Here is a 15,546-nt window from a genome sequence, read left to right on the forward strand (position 1 = left end):
CTGCTCAGGGTGGCTGGGTGGCTCAGTCGGATTAAGCATCTGACTCTTGGTTTTGGCACAGGTCATGATCTCATGGTACATAAGTTTGAGCCCTGCATCGGGTTTCATGCTGACCATGTGGGAACCTGCTTGGGATTCTCTCTCTGCCTCTATTTCTGCCTCTCCCCCACTCACTCTCTCTGTCTCTAAATTAAATAATTAATTAATTAACAATTTCCTACTAGATCACTGAATCTGAATACTGATGATCACCAATTCAGGGTGGTAGTCCCTTAAGCAGCTGGGTCCCCTCCTGTTCCCGAGCACCTACACCACACAGTGGGTCAGAGGAATTAAGGCAGAGGGACTTAAAACCAGGCACCACTGACAGTTTTGATGGTGGAAAAAGTGAAAGCCACTGGCTAAAACTTGAGAGGGAGTGACTTACTCAATAAAGACTTTATCAAGGACAATGAGAGGGTCACTCGAAAGTACTTGTAGCTTTATTTCTAAAATACACCTTGCATTCATCCACTTCCCTCTACTTCCACTGTCAACAGTCCTGGGTCGACACCAGAGCCCCAACACCCCCCATCAGCTTCTGTAACTGCCTCCCAACCATCTCCAGGCAAACGGGTCTCCCTCCACTCTGCTCCCCTGCCACAGCCAATGCTCTTCTAGAGACGTTTGATCGTGCCACACCCACCATTAAAAGCCACCAGTAACTTCCCACCAAGTTTGAAATAAAATATCTATTTCTTTAACCAGAGCCTACAAAGATCTCTCTCTGCTCACCCATGCAACCTCCCCTCATATACTTCCCTGACTGCTGCCACCCTGCCTTCCTTCTTCCCTTGAACACGCCAAGCTCATTCCACACCCACTCTCTCCTTGCGGGGGAGTGGTCCTCCCCTGTATCTTCAAAGAGCTGGCTCCTTCTCACCTTTCAATTCTTAGGTCAAAAACTCATCTCCTCAAAGAGGTCTTCCCTGACTTCCCTAAAGCAAAGCCTTCACCTCACCCCGATCTTATTTTCTGTGACTTTCTGAAATCACTTTGTTTCCTTTTGTATTGTCTGTCTTCTCTCACTAGAAGTTTTTATTTCCCCCACTTTTTTTTTTTTTATTGAGGTGTAGTTGACAATGTTGTAGTAGTTTCAGGTGTATAACAGCAATTCCACAATTCTATACATTATACTATGCTCACCACAAGCGTAGCTACTGCCTGTCACCATGCAGTGCTACACAATACCATTGATTAGATTCCCTAGGCTCTGCTCTACCTTTTATCCCCATGACTTCTTCATTCCATAACTGACCGCCTGTACCTCACCAGAAATTATACAGATATTATTTCCCTTAGCACCAACAGCAAAGCAAGGGCAGATGTTGAATGAATGAATGAATGAATGAACGAACGAATCCATCAGTTGACCCCTCTTTGGACAACTTCTATGCCGTCCATATGACCTCGGTTTTCTCATCAAATAAAAATGATAGAATGACCTGATTTCTAATTTCTCATCCAGAGCTAATATCCTGAGACTCTGAGCCAGGGCTTGGCAAACCTTTTCTGCAAAGCACCAGATTTTAAATATTTTAGGCTTTGTGGGTCATAGGATCTCTGGTGCAGCTTTCATCTTGTTTTCTTTCTCAAACCCACTGTCCCTGTGGTTACTTCCAAACTATTATCCCTCACCCCCAGACCCCTTTCTTCCTTCAGTTTCACACCATCAGATTATACCACTCATTACCCCTCTTTGTTGTCATTCATCTACAGGTTCCTTGAACAATTTAACACCTGGAGCAAGTTCTCTCCCTTTCCCCAATGCCACTCTGGTCAACATTCTCAGGAATTTCAGTTCTATGCACAGAGACCTTCCAAAACCTTGGCCTCATGTCTCCTGGACTTTCTCATTTCCCCAGTGATCCTATCCTCCACCTGACCTCAGCCACCAACCCCCAAAGTTATATCCTAGACTTTTTTTTTTAATGTTTGTTTATTTTTGAGAGAGGAAGACAGAGGATCCAAAGCAGACTGCACACTCTCAGTGCAGAGCCCGATGCGGGGTTCGAACTCATGAACCAGGAGATCATGACCTGAGCTGAAGTCAGACGCTTACCTGAATGAACCACTTAGGCACCCCCAGAGGGCTCCTTTTAAAACACACATCAAGTCACTGTGCTCCTCAAACCCTGCATGCTTCCCAAGTCCCTCAGAATGAAATCCAAACTCCTTACTGACCTCGATCGGGTCCATGTAATTGGAGCGTTAGTTGGCTCTGACTCATCGGCCACTCAACACCCCTCCCTTCACTCCACCTGCACGATCCTCCTGGCTACTCCTCAGGCTCGGCACTCACCTGCCTCGGAACCTTGGCATCGTCTGTTCTCTGTGTCTGCAGCATTCTTTCCCCAGATGTCTACTTGGCCTTTTCACTTCCCTGATGTCTGCTTATGTATCACCTTACCCAAGAGGCCTTTCTCGGTCACTTTAACGCCAAAAGAACCTCCCCACTCGATCTCTCTCTCTACTCCCTATCCTGTTTTTTTTTTTTTTTAATAGGGTTCACACTTTATGAAAATCTAATGGAAATAATTGTCCTCCCTAGCATTTCAAATAAAACTGGCTTGTTTTTTTACTGAAGTATAATTAACCTACTGTGTAATATTAGTTTCAGGCAATACAATACAGCAATTCAACAATTCTATACATTACTCACTGCCAATCACTGTGTGTTCTCAATCCTCTTCACCTACTTCACCCATCACTCCACTCATCTCCTTTCCGACAACCATCAGTTTGTTCTCTGCAGTTAGAGCCTGTTTTCTTTTTTTTTTTCTTTGTTCATCTGTTTCTTCAATTCCACATGAGTGAAATCATATGGTATTTGTTTTTCTCTGACTTACTTCACTTAGCATTACACCCTTTAGTCCATCCACACTGCTGCAAATGGCCAGAGCTCATTCCCTGTTACGGCAGAGTAAGTATATATATATATATATGTCCCACACCTTCTTTACCCATTCATCTATTGAGGGATACTTTGTTTTCCTCACAGTACTTGACACAACCTGACCCATGTATTTTCTTTTATTTTGCTGTTTCTGGAAAATGAATTGTAGTACCGTTGAGACTCTGTCTCATTTTGCTGTGTCCTCAGCACCAGGACCACAGGGTGTGGCACATGCAAAGTGTGCAAACATTTTCTGAACCTGTCAAGGCAAACAGTTTTGGAAGCAACTTACCTTCTTTCAGTGCTGCTGCAAGTAACGAGGCTGCCTGGGGAGGCTCTCCTGGGTCAGGTTTAATGAGGAGGTGGGGCTCTAGATGGACATCCTCAAATCCACTCAATTCTCCCAGTTCAGCATAGATATGCAGCTTCTCCTCCAAATATGTGCAAATTTGTTGGTCTTGGTTACTGAGTATTTCTATGAAATGGTATTTAGCATGGAAGGTTATCAGATGAACACAACAATTGTATGAAAATCCAAGCTAGAACACCAAGACGGTGCTCATCAGGATGGTCTCACAGGTCAAGTACAAGTTGTTGAGGGACAGAACCAGGTTCAAATCCTAACTATTCCACTTAGTGACTGTAGCTTCCATGGTCTTTTCTGTACATTCATTGTACTCAGATGTTTGTTCCTTTCCCATGCCTCTAATTCCAGAAAAGCTTACAAAACTGTTCTTTCTTCAGGCTGTTTTCTATTAAGACTAAACACTAAGCCGAGGAATGAAGATTGAGGTGGCAGTGTCCATGATGACTGATAGTCGCAAGGGAAAACAATGCAAAGGCCCAAAGCTACTCAGGCTTCAGCAAGTCTTGCTTAAAACCACACCTACTGGTTTAGGTTTTTGTATCTAAACATCCAATTTTTTTGACAATCTTTGCATGCATCATTTTCCTCCAATTTCAACATATCACATGATTCTCACAGTTTAAAGGGACCTTAACCAGCATCTAATCTAGGGGTTCTCCGTCTTCCTCAGTAGCACCTGAGCAGAGTCTAAAATACATCTACAACCACTTCTCATAGATCCTAAGTGAAAAGGCTTGAGAGTAGGGCCCAGGCATCAGAATTTTTACAAAACTCCCTAAGTACTTCTGATGTCTAGCCAGAGATGAGAATCACTGAGCTAATCTACTTTCCTTAATTCAAAGACTTGGAAACTGATGACCAAAGTTAATGGGTTCCTTGCCAAGGTCACACAAGTGTGACCTTCCAGTGTTGGGACCTAAAATTACACTGCCAGACAATGACTCCAGGGCACCTCTGGACCACACCTGCCCTTCCCACAGTACCTGTTATGTGCATAATTATTTCTGAAATTTTTTTACAGATTTTTAATCACTAAGAAGGAAGGAGGGAGACAGTCATTGTATTAGAACATTCCTAAAGCCAGTCTTTTTTGTTCTGACGAGTGATGGATGGGCCGCAGGTTCAGAGAATTCATCATTTAATCACAACCCCCATTCAGGACACCTGGGCTTTCCCAATGTCCAAGGAGAACACTACCGCCAGGGAGTCAGAGAAAGGTGCACAATACCTTGACATTGCTGAATTCTGGCCACTCTTGCTTCAGCTTTCCGCCTCTCCTCATCAGATTCACTTGTCCTTCCCCCTTCTTCTTCTGGGCAACTTTAAAAGACAATAGTCAAGACAGACAACTGAAACCAAATCCAAGTATCTTTACGTTCGTCAGTAAGGCATGGGGACTTGAAGGTAGCATTATCCAGAGAAGAATTCGGCATAAAGAGAATTCTTCATGCCCTCTAGCCAAGATGTTTGGTTTTCTAACATATATAAAGGATCTAGCACATACGTCATAGCTCTCAAAGTCAGCAGTACACAACGACTCAAATATTCCCACAAACACACATACACAAGCATGCACTCACGTGCTCACACCTCGACACCCCACACTATCAACACTAGCATTAGGTCTGACTAAAATAGTAAGTTTTGCTTTTTACCACATTTGGGTACTTAGTAACGGGACAGAGTAGAGGGAGTCGGAAGGGACAGAAGTAGGGTGCCGAGGCGGAGGAATTTTATAAAACATCATTCAAGATCGATCTAATCAAATCCCCATTAAGGATGATCACTCTAATCCCATCTAGTTTATAAAAACACAAGTAATGAGAAGTAAATTGACTTAGAATACTTAGATCCACCAATCTAAAAATGTTTATTGAATGATTCTTTAGAAGTAGGCACACACAAAAACAAAAGGCATGGCCCCTGCCCTCAAGGAGCTTCCAATCTAATAAACATATGTACATGAAAAAGGTGATAGCTCCAAGGCAGGACATGACAGGCACCAAGTAAACGCTTTCGAGAGCAGGTGTTAAAGAATCCAGGTCAAGAAGAGACCACTGGAACTGGAGGTCTTCACAAAGGTGAAGGTGAGCTCCTTCACTGGAGGTGAGCCATGAGCTGCACCCAAGATGAGCAGGGTTCACACAGGCAGAGGGGAGGTAGGGCTTGACATGCAGGGAGGTGCAGAGAACAAAGCTGCAGGTGAGGGGCTATCAGAGGCGGGGGCAGGGGCAGGGAGCAGACCAGTCCGGCTGAGGCAAAGTGTTCATGCAGAGGAAACATGGTTAGAATACTTTCCCCAAGTGGGCAAGTCCATCCCCTGGAGTATGGACAGAAGGAAGGCTTACCTTTCTACTGCCTGTTGGATTCGTCTCATCCAGTTATTTCGCTCCTCCTTGGAGTTGGTATGAATTTCATACATCTCAGGACCGGCAGACGAAGCACTGATTAGAAACATCCCTCTTTCCTCATTAGCAACTTCTCTAGCAATAAGCTTCTGAAGGGAGATAACTGATGGCTTCTGATCCTACAGGAAATAGGAAGAGGTGCAGGTAAAACAGCATCCTATCAAAACTGAGGGTCTCACCAAACACATTAGCTAAAGAAAGCACAAGTATTAGGCAAATGAGTTCACATCAACCTTTCAGACGCTCCGTGGAAGTTGCTAAGATCTCCAATGCAAAGGGTGTGGTGAAGAAAGGATGGGGGAAAAAAAGGATAAAGGAGAAGTTTGTCCTTAAGAATTGGTGGCTTAAAAGGACCTTTTTAAATAGCAGAACAATCCGAGCAGTAAGAATATCAAAATGCCACAGTCAGGGATTGAGGGATTTTTCTAGAAGGGCATGGGCCAGAAAACAGCAAATTAAATATCACAAGAAGACCACCGAAGAGTCCATTGGATTTAGCAGTATTTAGGGTGGACCTTGAAAATGACAGTGATGAGGAAGCCAACCTTAGACTCTCTGAGTATAACCAGTGTCTTCTGCTGTCGGAATACAGAGCACAGCAACTCAACTTCTGTAGCTGCACCTGCTAATGCCTCTTCTTCCCACCAAATGCAGGAGCCCTTGGTAGGCAGGAATGGGTTTGATTCTTATTTCTGTGCCTCAAGCATTATTTCACATACTGCAGGCTTTCAATAACTGTGTTGAACTGGACTGAGCATAATTCCGTCAGAGCAGAATAGGAAGAAAGGCTAAAATTTGGTATATAAGCCATGATGAAATCACCCCCTCACCAACATTTACCGTGATCTTTCAATGTCCCATTCTAAGCCCTGGGGATTCAATGATGAGTAAGAGAATGATAACTAACTTCGGTAAGAAACTGTAGCTGAAGTAATAACCAAAAAAAATGCCTGCAGGAGATAAACAGTTTTGGGGGGAAGTATGAAGAATTTTCTTTGGTTTGCGGCTTCCACCACTGTTCAGAGTTGGCAGCAGAAGGTGGTCTGGCTTCTTCTTCATGGACTGAGCAACATCTTTACCCAGAATATGCCACTCTCTCTCTCATGGCCGACTCCTTACTGCTGCCCTGTCTGCTTTCTCAGCATCACAAAGCTATGCCACATCTAAAGTTGTGTGCAAGGGTATATACCCACAATACCTCTTCATCCCATTCTTTTTTATCTTTCCCAAATGTTTATTTATTTTGAGAGAGAGAGAGAGACCGTGCACAATGGGGAAAGGGCAGAGAGAGAGGCAGAGACAATGAGAGAGGGGCAGAGAGAGAGGCAGAGACAGAATCCCAAGCAGGCTCCAGGCTGTCAGCACAGAGCCCAGCANCCTCCCCTCCTCATTCTTCTTAGAGCAGAAAAAAACAGAAGCAAAAACCAACAATAACTTTTTGAATACTGCCCTCTCTAATCAGGGAGAGCGCCTGAGCACTGTTAATATTCTTCATTAAATATTGGATATACAACCAAAGACCTTATATCCTTTCCTTCCCTCAATGCATAGAGTTAGGTTCCTCAGCTTTCAAGGTAAATGGCCTCTGTATATAAAAGGCAGAGTAAGTTTAAACTGCAGAAGACATTAGCAAGAATGAAATTATCTGAACCAATTCGTTAGTTTTGCATAAAGAGGGGAGGTAATTTTAAAATGAAAAACAGGTAAGCACGAAGAAAGTACCATTAACTGAATCACCAGCAGACGGAGAGGCATCAAGGTCATGTCCATCATTGTTTGTATTAATCACACATGAACAATAGAGACGATCAAGAATTCAAATTAAATCTCTAGGAATGGAAGTAACAGGTCTGCCTTAGTGACGGATGTTAAAAACAGGTGATGCCAATGTCTAACCCAGCCTGCAGAGATGTTATGCTTGTGTCACAGCATTTTAAACATAGACTCTAAATAGTCGCCAACTTTTAAAAACTGGGGGATTCCCCATTCTTTAAACCTGCAGACTTGTGGCTTCTTGGCAAAAGCAGAATGGCAATCCTGGGCTCATGGACGACTCTGAACACGCTGTCAGGAAGTGGATGATACCTGCCCTGCGTGACACAGGCCATCTTCCCAGCAGTCTCTACCACTTGCTCTGGTCTCGATCCCAAGCCCCGTCCTGGCTATACTGCCTGCCAAGCACCGCAGACAGGCTGACCACCTCTGCCACACATCAAGAGGACAAGAAGCCGCCCCATGCAGCCCTGGTGTCACAGCCTCTCCACGTGTGATTCCATGAAGCGTGTGATTCCGCTGGTAAGTCCCTTCGAAATCCCACTGTGGCAAGATCTTAACACTACTTCCTGTTTCGAACTCACATGTCTCCATGCTCAAGTTGTATTTTTTATTGTTCATTTCTGAAATTACCTTCTTTACTATTCAAGACAGCCTCTGAGACTCAGAACTCAGTAATCCAGGATTTAATTAACATCTCTGTGGTTTCCTATTCATTTCATAAATTTGGGCCCTCCTCCCATTTCCAGTCGAGTTTTCTTTAAAGACAAAATTCTGTTGTAGGGACACTACTCCCTTCTTTTGCTATTTTCAGCTACTTATCATCTGGCCATTTCCAAATTCATCATGTCTTTTGTAACATGCAGCAAGCAAAGCATTCACTAAACAAGTTTTCCTAACAGTACAAAGAACAGAGAAACTTACCTGCGGATATTAGCATGAAGCTAACTTCCTACAATACCAAGGCGAGAACTAGAAAATACAGACATTTGTATAACCCTCGCTAATAAAGCCATTCCCTCAAGGTGTTAGCTAGAAGATACTTATGACACAGGGGCTGTGTTAGCTAACTGTATATGATGCAACTCAAAAGCACGTTTTAACAGCACAGTGCCTTTGACTGCTTACACGTAATGCCCTCTCTTATGCTCTCTGACATTGACAAGTCCCTGGTAGACCTTTAGGAAAGCCGCTATGTGTCAGGCTAGCATCTCCACGAAACCGCATCAGTATCATCTTACTGCTGTCCGTAGCCAAACACCTTCTACCAAAAGGAGCTAAGTTGTGGCTGCCTCCATTCTGCCGTTTGGTGGACTTTATTCCTAACATCCCACTTAATGGCAAATGTGGTCTGAAGCTGGCACAGCTAACTCATCAAGAGGTCACATAGGAGGGACAGATCCATTCAAGTTCTTTTTATAAGGAGAGCATCACAACTGGACCTGGAGCCTGCTTCAGATTCTCTCTCTCTCTCTCAAAACAAAAACTGAAAACGATTTTGGGGCGCCTGGGTGGCTTATTCGGTTAAGTATCTGACTCTTGATTTCAGCTCAGGTCATGATCTCGTAGCTCATGGGTTCAAGCCCCATTTCAGGGTCTGCTCTGACAGCACGCAGCCTGTCTGGGATTCTCTTTCTCCCTCTCTCTGCCCCTCCCCTGCTTGCAATCTACATGCTATGTGGTCCTAGCAAAGAAAAGAGGTATCTTTATGCTGTGTCTCATCTTCGACCCATCAGCAGATCATGTGGCCTGTACAAATACCTGAAGCAGGATCTGCTTCTCTTTCATCTCTTTGGTTTTGAACACACTTTTGTTCCTATAAAGGTGTAGACTGAATTTTTCTCTTCTACCACGGTCGTCGCCTCCCATAGGACAAAGTGGTGTCACTTTCCCACTTGCTTCCTCTCTGTTCAGAGCATCCCAAATAGTAGCACAGAGAGGTTGCTACACAAATCAGTAGGTTGTCATGAGATTTGCAATGTACACAGTTCAAATGCATCAGGGCCATGGGGACTTACTTTAGGTCTCTTGCTATTTTCTGGGGTAGATTTGTGAAACAACCTCTGACCTTTATACAACTTGGCCTCAGTGTGCTGATGAGACCAATGTGCTGAACAGGGGGAAGGAGTCTATTGGGCCAACCTTATAAGCACAGATGGGTAGGTGAGGCACTCTACCAGCCTCTTCCTCTCCCTAATCCACCACTGACTGCGCAGGCAGGCTTCTCTGTTTTCTCTGAATGGCCTAACTGAAACTTCACTAAGCTTTGAATTTGCTAAAACCAGTTGGAATTGATGGTATCCACTAGTGGTACCCAAATGTCCTATCAGCCAATGGGTGATAAATATGAACCATTTTTAGAGAGCCACCATTACAATGTCCGCACCGCTACTGTATCTCGAATTCTTTCTTTTATTAGGGCGTGATGCTCTGTGATGTTGATAGAGTTAATTGAGGACATCATCCTTCTTACTTAAAGAGAGTCATTTTGGACCACAAGATGCTGCATAAAAAGTTATAAAATACTGGTTTTACTTCTAGTCTAACTCTGTGCCAGCAATGAGATTAATATAACACACTACAAAGATAAATCTTGTATGAATACTCTTAGTAATTAGTGGTCATTATAGTAGAAACAATGAAGAATCTTCCTTAAAGTTTAGATACCACAATGCTGTTCTCTTGTTTGGCAGGAGGAACACCATGACAGTTATGAATGGTGATGGCAACAGGTACAGTAGGGACCGACCAATGGAAATAGAACAAGAGTCCAGAAGAAACCCGCCATTCCCAGCATTAACATTTGAGTGTCTGGGAAGGCATGGTAGGGAAGAAATCCCAAGATAGAGGGTCCCCTGAGGGGCTTGGGGTATTGCCTGTCCACCAACCAGTACCAAAGTACTTGAATATTTTTACAATTGGTTAATAACTGAATCAGCCATTTAAAATATACATCACGCGGCCATATACTTACGACAGCTGCAAAGATGTATTTCTGGTCTTTTTCTTGCAAAAAGAGCAACACATCAGTTAGAAGGAGAGCCAGGATATCTTCAAAGAAAAGATATTTGCTAGTATTAACAAAGCTAACCACAGTTCAAATGCCTTTATCAAATATTCTGATTTCATGGTTGAAACTTAAATTAATAAAAATAGACTAACATTTAGTCTAAGTATGGAACTTCTATAAAAATTCCTGTATTATGAGAGCCAAAGATGAACATACAGACAACTTAGATTAGCTGGGTTTACCCGTGCAGGTTTGTATCACTAGAGGTATAGCCACATCTCTAGCAAAATGTAATATTGTAGCTTTCAAATGAAAAACACCTATCCGATACACAAAGGCTCTATTAGAAGGAGCAAGCTGTTACCTCTAGAAAAAGAAGCTTAACTATAACTTTTAGAAGGCAGCTTCTGCCTTGAACTATGTGTACAAGTTAGCTGTCTTGCTCCATCTAGACCTGAGTGAGTTTGTGATCTTAGACTTCCCCCACAAACCGTTCGCAGGAACTCATCTCCTCTGGCCTACTCAACATCCTAACAGTTATCCAACTGCTGAGTCAATGAAATGGAGCAAGAGCAAAGGACTTGCAGCAACAGGATCTACAAACTGATTGATGTTTTAGTTTGGTTAGTGTTCTGACTATGGTTAATGGTGTGGTCCCACACTGGGGAATCAACAAATCCCATTTCAGTCATTAGAAGCAAACATCATGAGAACTCGATTATCCTCCAAAGGGTTACCTTTGAGTTACTAGAACGTTGGACTAACCTCTTCCTCTTACTTCTTACCTGAGCAAGTTACTAAGATATACTAAAAACAGGCATAACAGACCAGTGGTTCTTAACCCTGCCTGCACAGCAGACTTATCTGGGAGCGTTTAAGCATCCCTAACCTTGGGCTTCATTCCCAGACCGATAAAATCAGAATCTCTGGGCGAAGACTTGAACATCAGTACTTCCTTTTTAAGCACCCAAGGTGATTCTATCGCATGTGGTCAGGGTTGAGCAAGCCTGAATCAGGCAAGATGCTGCCTATACAATCAGTCCTTCAGAATCTGAATAAGCAGTTTTAGAGTCTAACTAGATTAACAGAGTCAGATTAATGCCAGTTAATGCCAAACAGAAGCACTAAGGAAGATTTTACACCACTGCCGGCATGTATATTTCTGCATCTTATTACACAGTAAGAAAGATGACATTCAGAGCTCATTTGTCCCCTCGGTAGGATGACAGCCCCCTGCTGGCTTGGCGCACACACTCTAGGTATGCAGGCGTAGTATGTCATTTTCAATACACTACATGAGCCAGACTAGTATTTCCATGCCAGCCATTAGCAGGATTCTCAGTGCTTTCGATTCAAACATCCCAAATTGCTAACTCATAAAACATATATGAAGGCTTTGGCTTGGGGNGATTCGTGGCATTTGCCTAGTGAAGGTCACGACTTGATCCCACGGGAATCTTTCCACGTCCCCAGGGTCTGTGGGTGCCTGCCATCCCGGAACCACTTTTCCTTTGGAAAATCTGTCCCATTACAGGACTGGCATGGGTCAAAGAAGGAGAAACTTGTCTGCTGGAGCCACAATACCTTTGAAACGACCCGTAGCAGTTTTCCAGTAAACAAGGCCTTCATGTAACAGAGTCCTTTCTTTACTTATCAGGGCTTGCTTCCTAAATACATGGCCATTTTTGAGCTTTGTGTAGGTTTTGTTTTCAATCTTATTCAGGATCTCAAGCCATTTTTGGTTTTTCTCATACTCGCTGACTTTTAAATCCACTGCGGCAATCATGTCTTTAATTAAGCACAGAGCTTTGCACAAGTCTTTATGTTCTTCACTTCTTTCTGCATGGGAAAAAGAAAGAACACTATAAAATTAGCTGGAGTGCTGACGAAGACAATTTTTGTTTATTTCAAATGCAATTAAAATCATAAAAATGGCAAAAATCACACAACAAAAATGTTGGGTTAAGTTCAAATGCTTTATAATCACACTGTACCCTTCCTCCCAAAAAAGAACTGTTGAAAGATATACTTATCAGATGTGTTTAAACTGAAACACTGTAAGATGTTTGAGTCCTAGAGACTGGTATGACCTTCCCCAAGAACACTGAATGTGTTATACACTAACCTTGGCTTTCTTTCCACCTTGCCAGACACAGGTAATCAAATAATCCCTTCACCAAATTTCTTCAGATTTAACCAGGCTGCAGCCCCCAACTGGAGTCCTTTCAGGGGGGAGAGCTTCAGGGTGACTTGAATAGGCCCCAGACTTATTTGCCTTCCTGGATCCCTCCCCCTCCATAAAACAACATTCAACATTATATTCTAGAACCGCATTAGCATCAAGACACATGTATTAATAAAATATATTTTAACACTTTTCAACCTAAAAAATGGTACAGAAGCACTGTACTTAGTGGGTCAGTCATATTTAGTGGGTCAGTCACAGTAATAATCGATTCCAACTGTAATTCTTTAAAACACTGGCCATCTGCTCTTATCTTTAAATTATCTTGAGGAAAAACTCTGGAGGAGTTTCTGTAACAGGCTCCTAGGACTCCAGATGAAATTGGATTTAACAATTTTCTTATGAGGACAAAGAACACCCAGTTAATGTTTATGGAGGCCAACAGAACTGAAAGTTTCAGGTCAGAAGGTGCTAGAAGGAGAGGAGAAAAGGAAAACTGGCTGAGAACATGAAAGCCTAGAGCAGCAGAAATAAACACACAGAAACAACAGTCACATGAGAGGAGAACAAGTCCTCAAACAGTCTAGATGTTTCTGGGTTCTAAATGTCTTAGACACACCAATGTTTTTGTTGTTGTTTTTGCTGTAGTTGTTGTTGTTTGGGGTTTTTTTTTCCCAGAAAACCAAGCAACAGATCCTGACAGGACTCTTCAACAAGAAAGATACTTTCTTTCTTACTGTCTGTCAAAATATCTTCTTTCCTAGCTTACCAACCACTAAGCAGCCCCTCTCCCCAAAAGAGTTCTCCTCTCTAGAGAACATATTGCATAAATACGAAAGGTAGTAAAAAAAAAAAAAAAAAAAGCAAAGCTGAGTTGTAAGATAAGGTGAGGTGAGGTAAGGGCAAGAAAAAAAAAGGCTCTGTCTTTTGACCAGGAGGGACAAACTACTGTCCTGTAATGGCGAGCTACATGACGTGAAGCAGCACTGGCCTCACCCAGGGTCCTGCTGGATCGATTCCTTGGGTTTCACCTCAGACCTGACTGAAGCAGAATGTGCACGCAAACAGGATGTGCAGGAAAGGACTACGCCTAATGAAGCGTGAGAAGCACTGCCGTAATACAGCCATGTAGACCGACATTCCCAGAAGCCAGAGAGAGGACGGACCACTGGGGGGCTCTGACCTAGGGAAGCAGTGTCCATTGAGTCACTATGACAGCTAAACCCAAAAAGCCATAAGTCACACTCATCATTTGTGACAGATGGTAGGTAAGGACTGTTAATCATTCTGCCAGGAATTTGGCATGGGATGACTCTTGGAGTGCTGATGGCTGATCTAACACAACCTGACAGATTTTAGTGTCTGATGTATTGTATTAAACTTTACACTTTATATGAACATCATGCCAATGGAAGGCCTTGGTTTTATTTTCATTATTTTGCTGAGAACAACATTTATGAGGTTTTTCTCTTCACACTGTGCTTGTATACCTTTCATGTTAAATTACAGGGAATTGTAAAAATGGGATACAAGGAACAGATAACCCCATTCCTGCCTGAACTTAGTTCTTCATGTGACCAAAGAAAGGAAACACTAATTCATACATTTCTACTCGCCCAGACTGCTTCCCCCCAAAAAAGGACATTAGAGGTTCACTTTTTCAGACAGGGTACTTAAGATCTCATTATGGTTTTCATCAGCTCCAAGTCAATCAATCATAACTACGGTAATAAAAACAGCTCCCATTTACTGAGCACTTTGTTTACACCAGGCTCTGCAGCGGGCATTTTACTCAACAGTCTCCTTTAATCTTCACAACAGTTCCCTAAGGATTATAAGTCTCACTCAGTAGAGAAAAGCAAGGCTCATATAACGAACATGCCCTACTAATGAGCTGCTCAACCAAGTATATGCAATGGCAATGCAAGTTTACATAATGCCAAACCCCAGCGTTTGTTCACCTAAGATGCTACCATCCAAAGAATAATTTACTCAAGATCAATAAGCTCTGGTATGTTTGTATTTATTGATAACCTATTCTGTACACAGTCACTGCACTAGCACTGAAGAAGGTGCTGGAAGGAGAAGAGAAGAGAACCAGACAGACACAATCCCCCTAGATGCCTCAAGGAGCCTATGGTCCAGCCACGTGCATTATTAGCCTCTTAAAGGGTGCCAGATGTTATCCCCTGGAGCCTCATGATTTGACAGGGTTTAAAAAAAAAAAAAAAAAGAGCTCTCTCATGAATTGTTATGAAGTGTTCTCATTCTAATAAATCGCTGCTTGGAAGGCTTGACATTTGGTGAGAGGATCAATGGCATGTGGCTTATTAGGCTTACTGGTAAGGTAACAGAAAGATGAGGAAGCAGAAGTATTATGAAGATATGGATATAGGGCAATTGAAGAAGGGATAGGCAGAGTTAAAGTATGCAGAACACTGCTTGGCTCGGGCTGCTTGGAAGAATTCAGAGCATTGCCCAGGCTACATTACAAAAGGTAATTTCTCAAAATGGATCCAAAACCCAAGGCTCTACAAGTTTTCCCCTAATAAACAATCTTCATGAATCATAGGCCACAAGCATTTATATCCACTGACGACACCTCAGTTATGTTTAAAATTAATGCAAGAGGCAGCTAGGGAGAAAAGGGCCCTCACATACAAAGGGAAACCTATCAGAGTGGTGACNAACTTATTACTCACCCTTTGTGTACTGCAAAATCCTTTCCACCAGGACAGGGTATTTTGTGATGCGCTGAGTGACTAGCAGGATGCATTCTGGAATTCCTCGGCGTCGTGCCAAGAGATTACTATTTCGAAGCTTAAAAAAATAAATATATACATTTTTATATATACAAACTATATTTTC

The 15,546-nt window shown here is 42.8% G+C and overlaps 1 protein-coding gene across 3 annotated transcripts in view; it reads right to left on the minus strand.

Moving 5' to 3' along the window:
* ARHGEF28 (Rho guanine nucleotide exchange factor 28) overlaps positions 1-15,546 on the minus strand; it is a 285,499-nt gene that overhangs the window by 47,467 nt on the left and 222,486 nt on the right. For all 3 annotated transcript variants that reach the window (XM_077759946.1, XM_077759948.1, XM_077759947.1), the window contains exons 24-29: positions 15,381-15,498; positions 12,078-12,332; positions 10,458-10,534; positions 5,651-5,829; positions 4,531-4,622; positions 3,228-3,410 (exon numbers count right to left, since the gene is read on the minus strand). In XM_077759946.1, coding sequence (XP_077616072.1) covers positions 3,228-3,410; positions 4,531-4,622; positions 5,651-5,829; positions 10,458-10,534; positions 12,078-12,332; positions 15,381-15,498 — 904 coding nt within the window. The remainder of the gene's footprint in view (positions 1-3,227; positions 3,411-4,530; positions 4,623-5,650; positions 5,830-10,457; positions 10,535-12,077; positions 12,333-15,380; positions 15,499-15,546) is intronic.

The sequence above is a fragment of the Crocuta crocuta genome, unplaced genomic scaffold, assembly GCF_008692635.1.
Source record: "Crocuta crocuta isolate KB4526 unplaced genomic scaffold, BGI_CrCroc_1.0 scaffold162, whole genome shotgun sequence".
Taxonomy (NCBI): domain Eukaryota; kingdom Metazoa; phylum Chordata; class Mammalia; order Carnivora; family Hyaenidae; genus Crocuta; species Crocuta crocuta.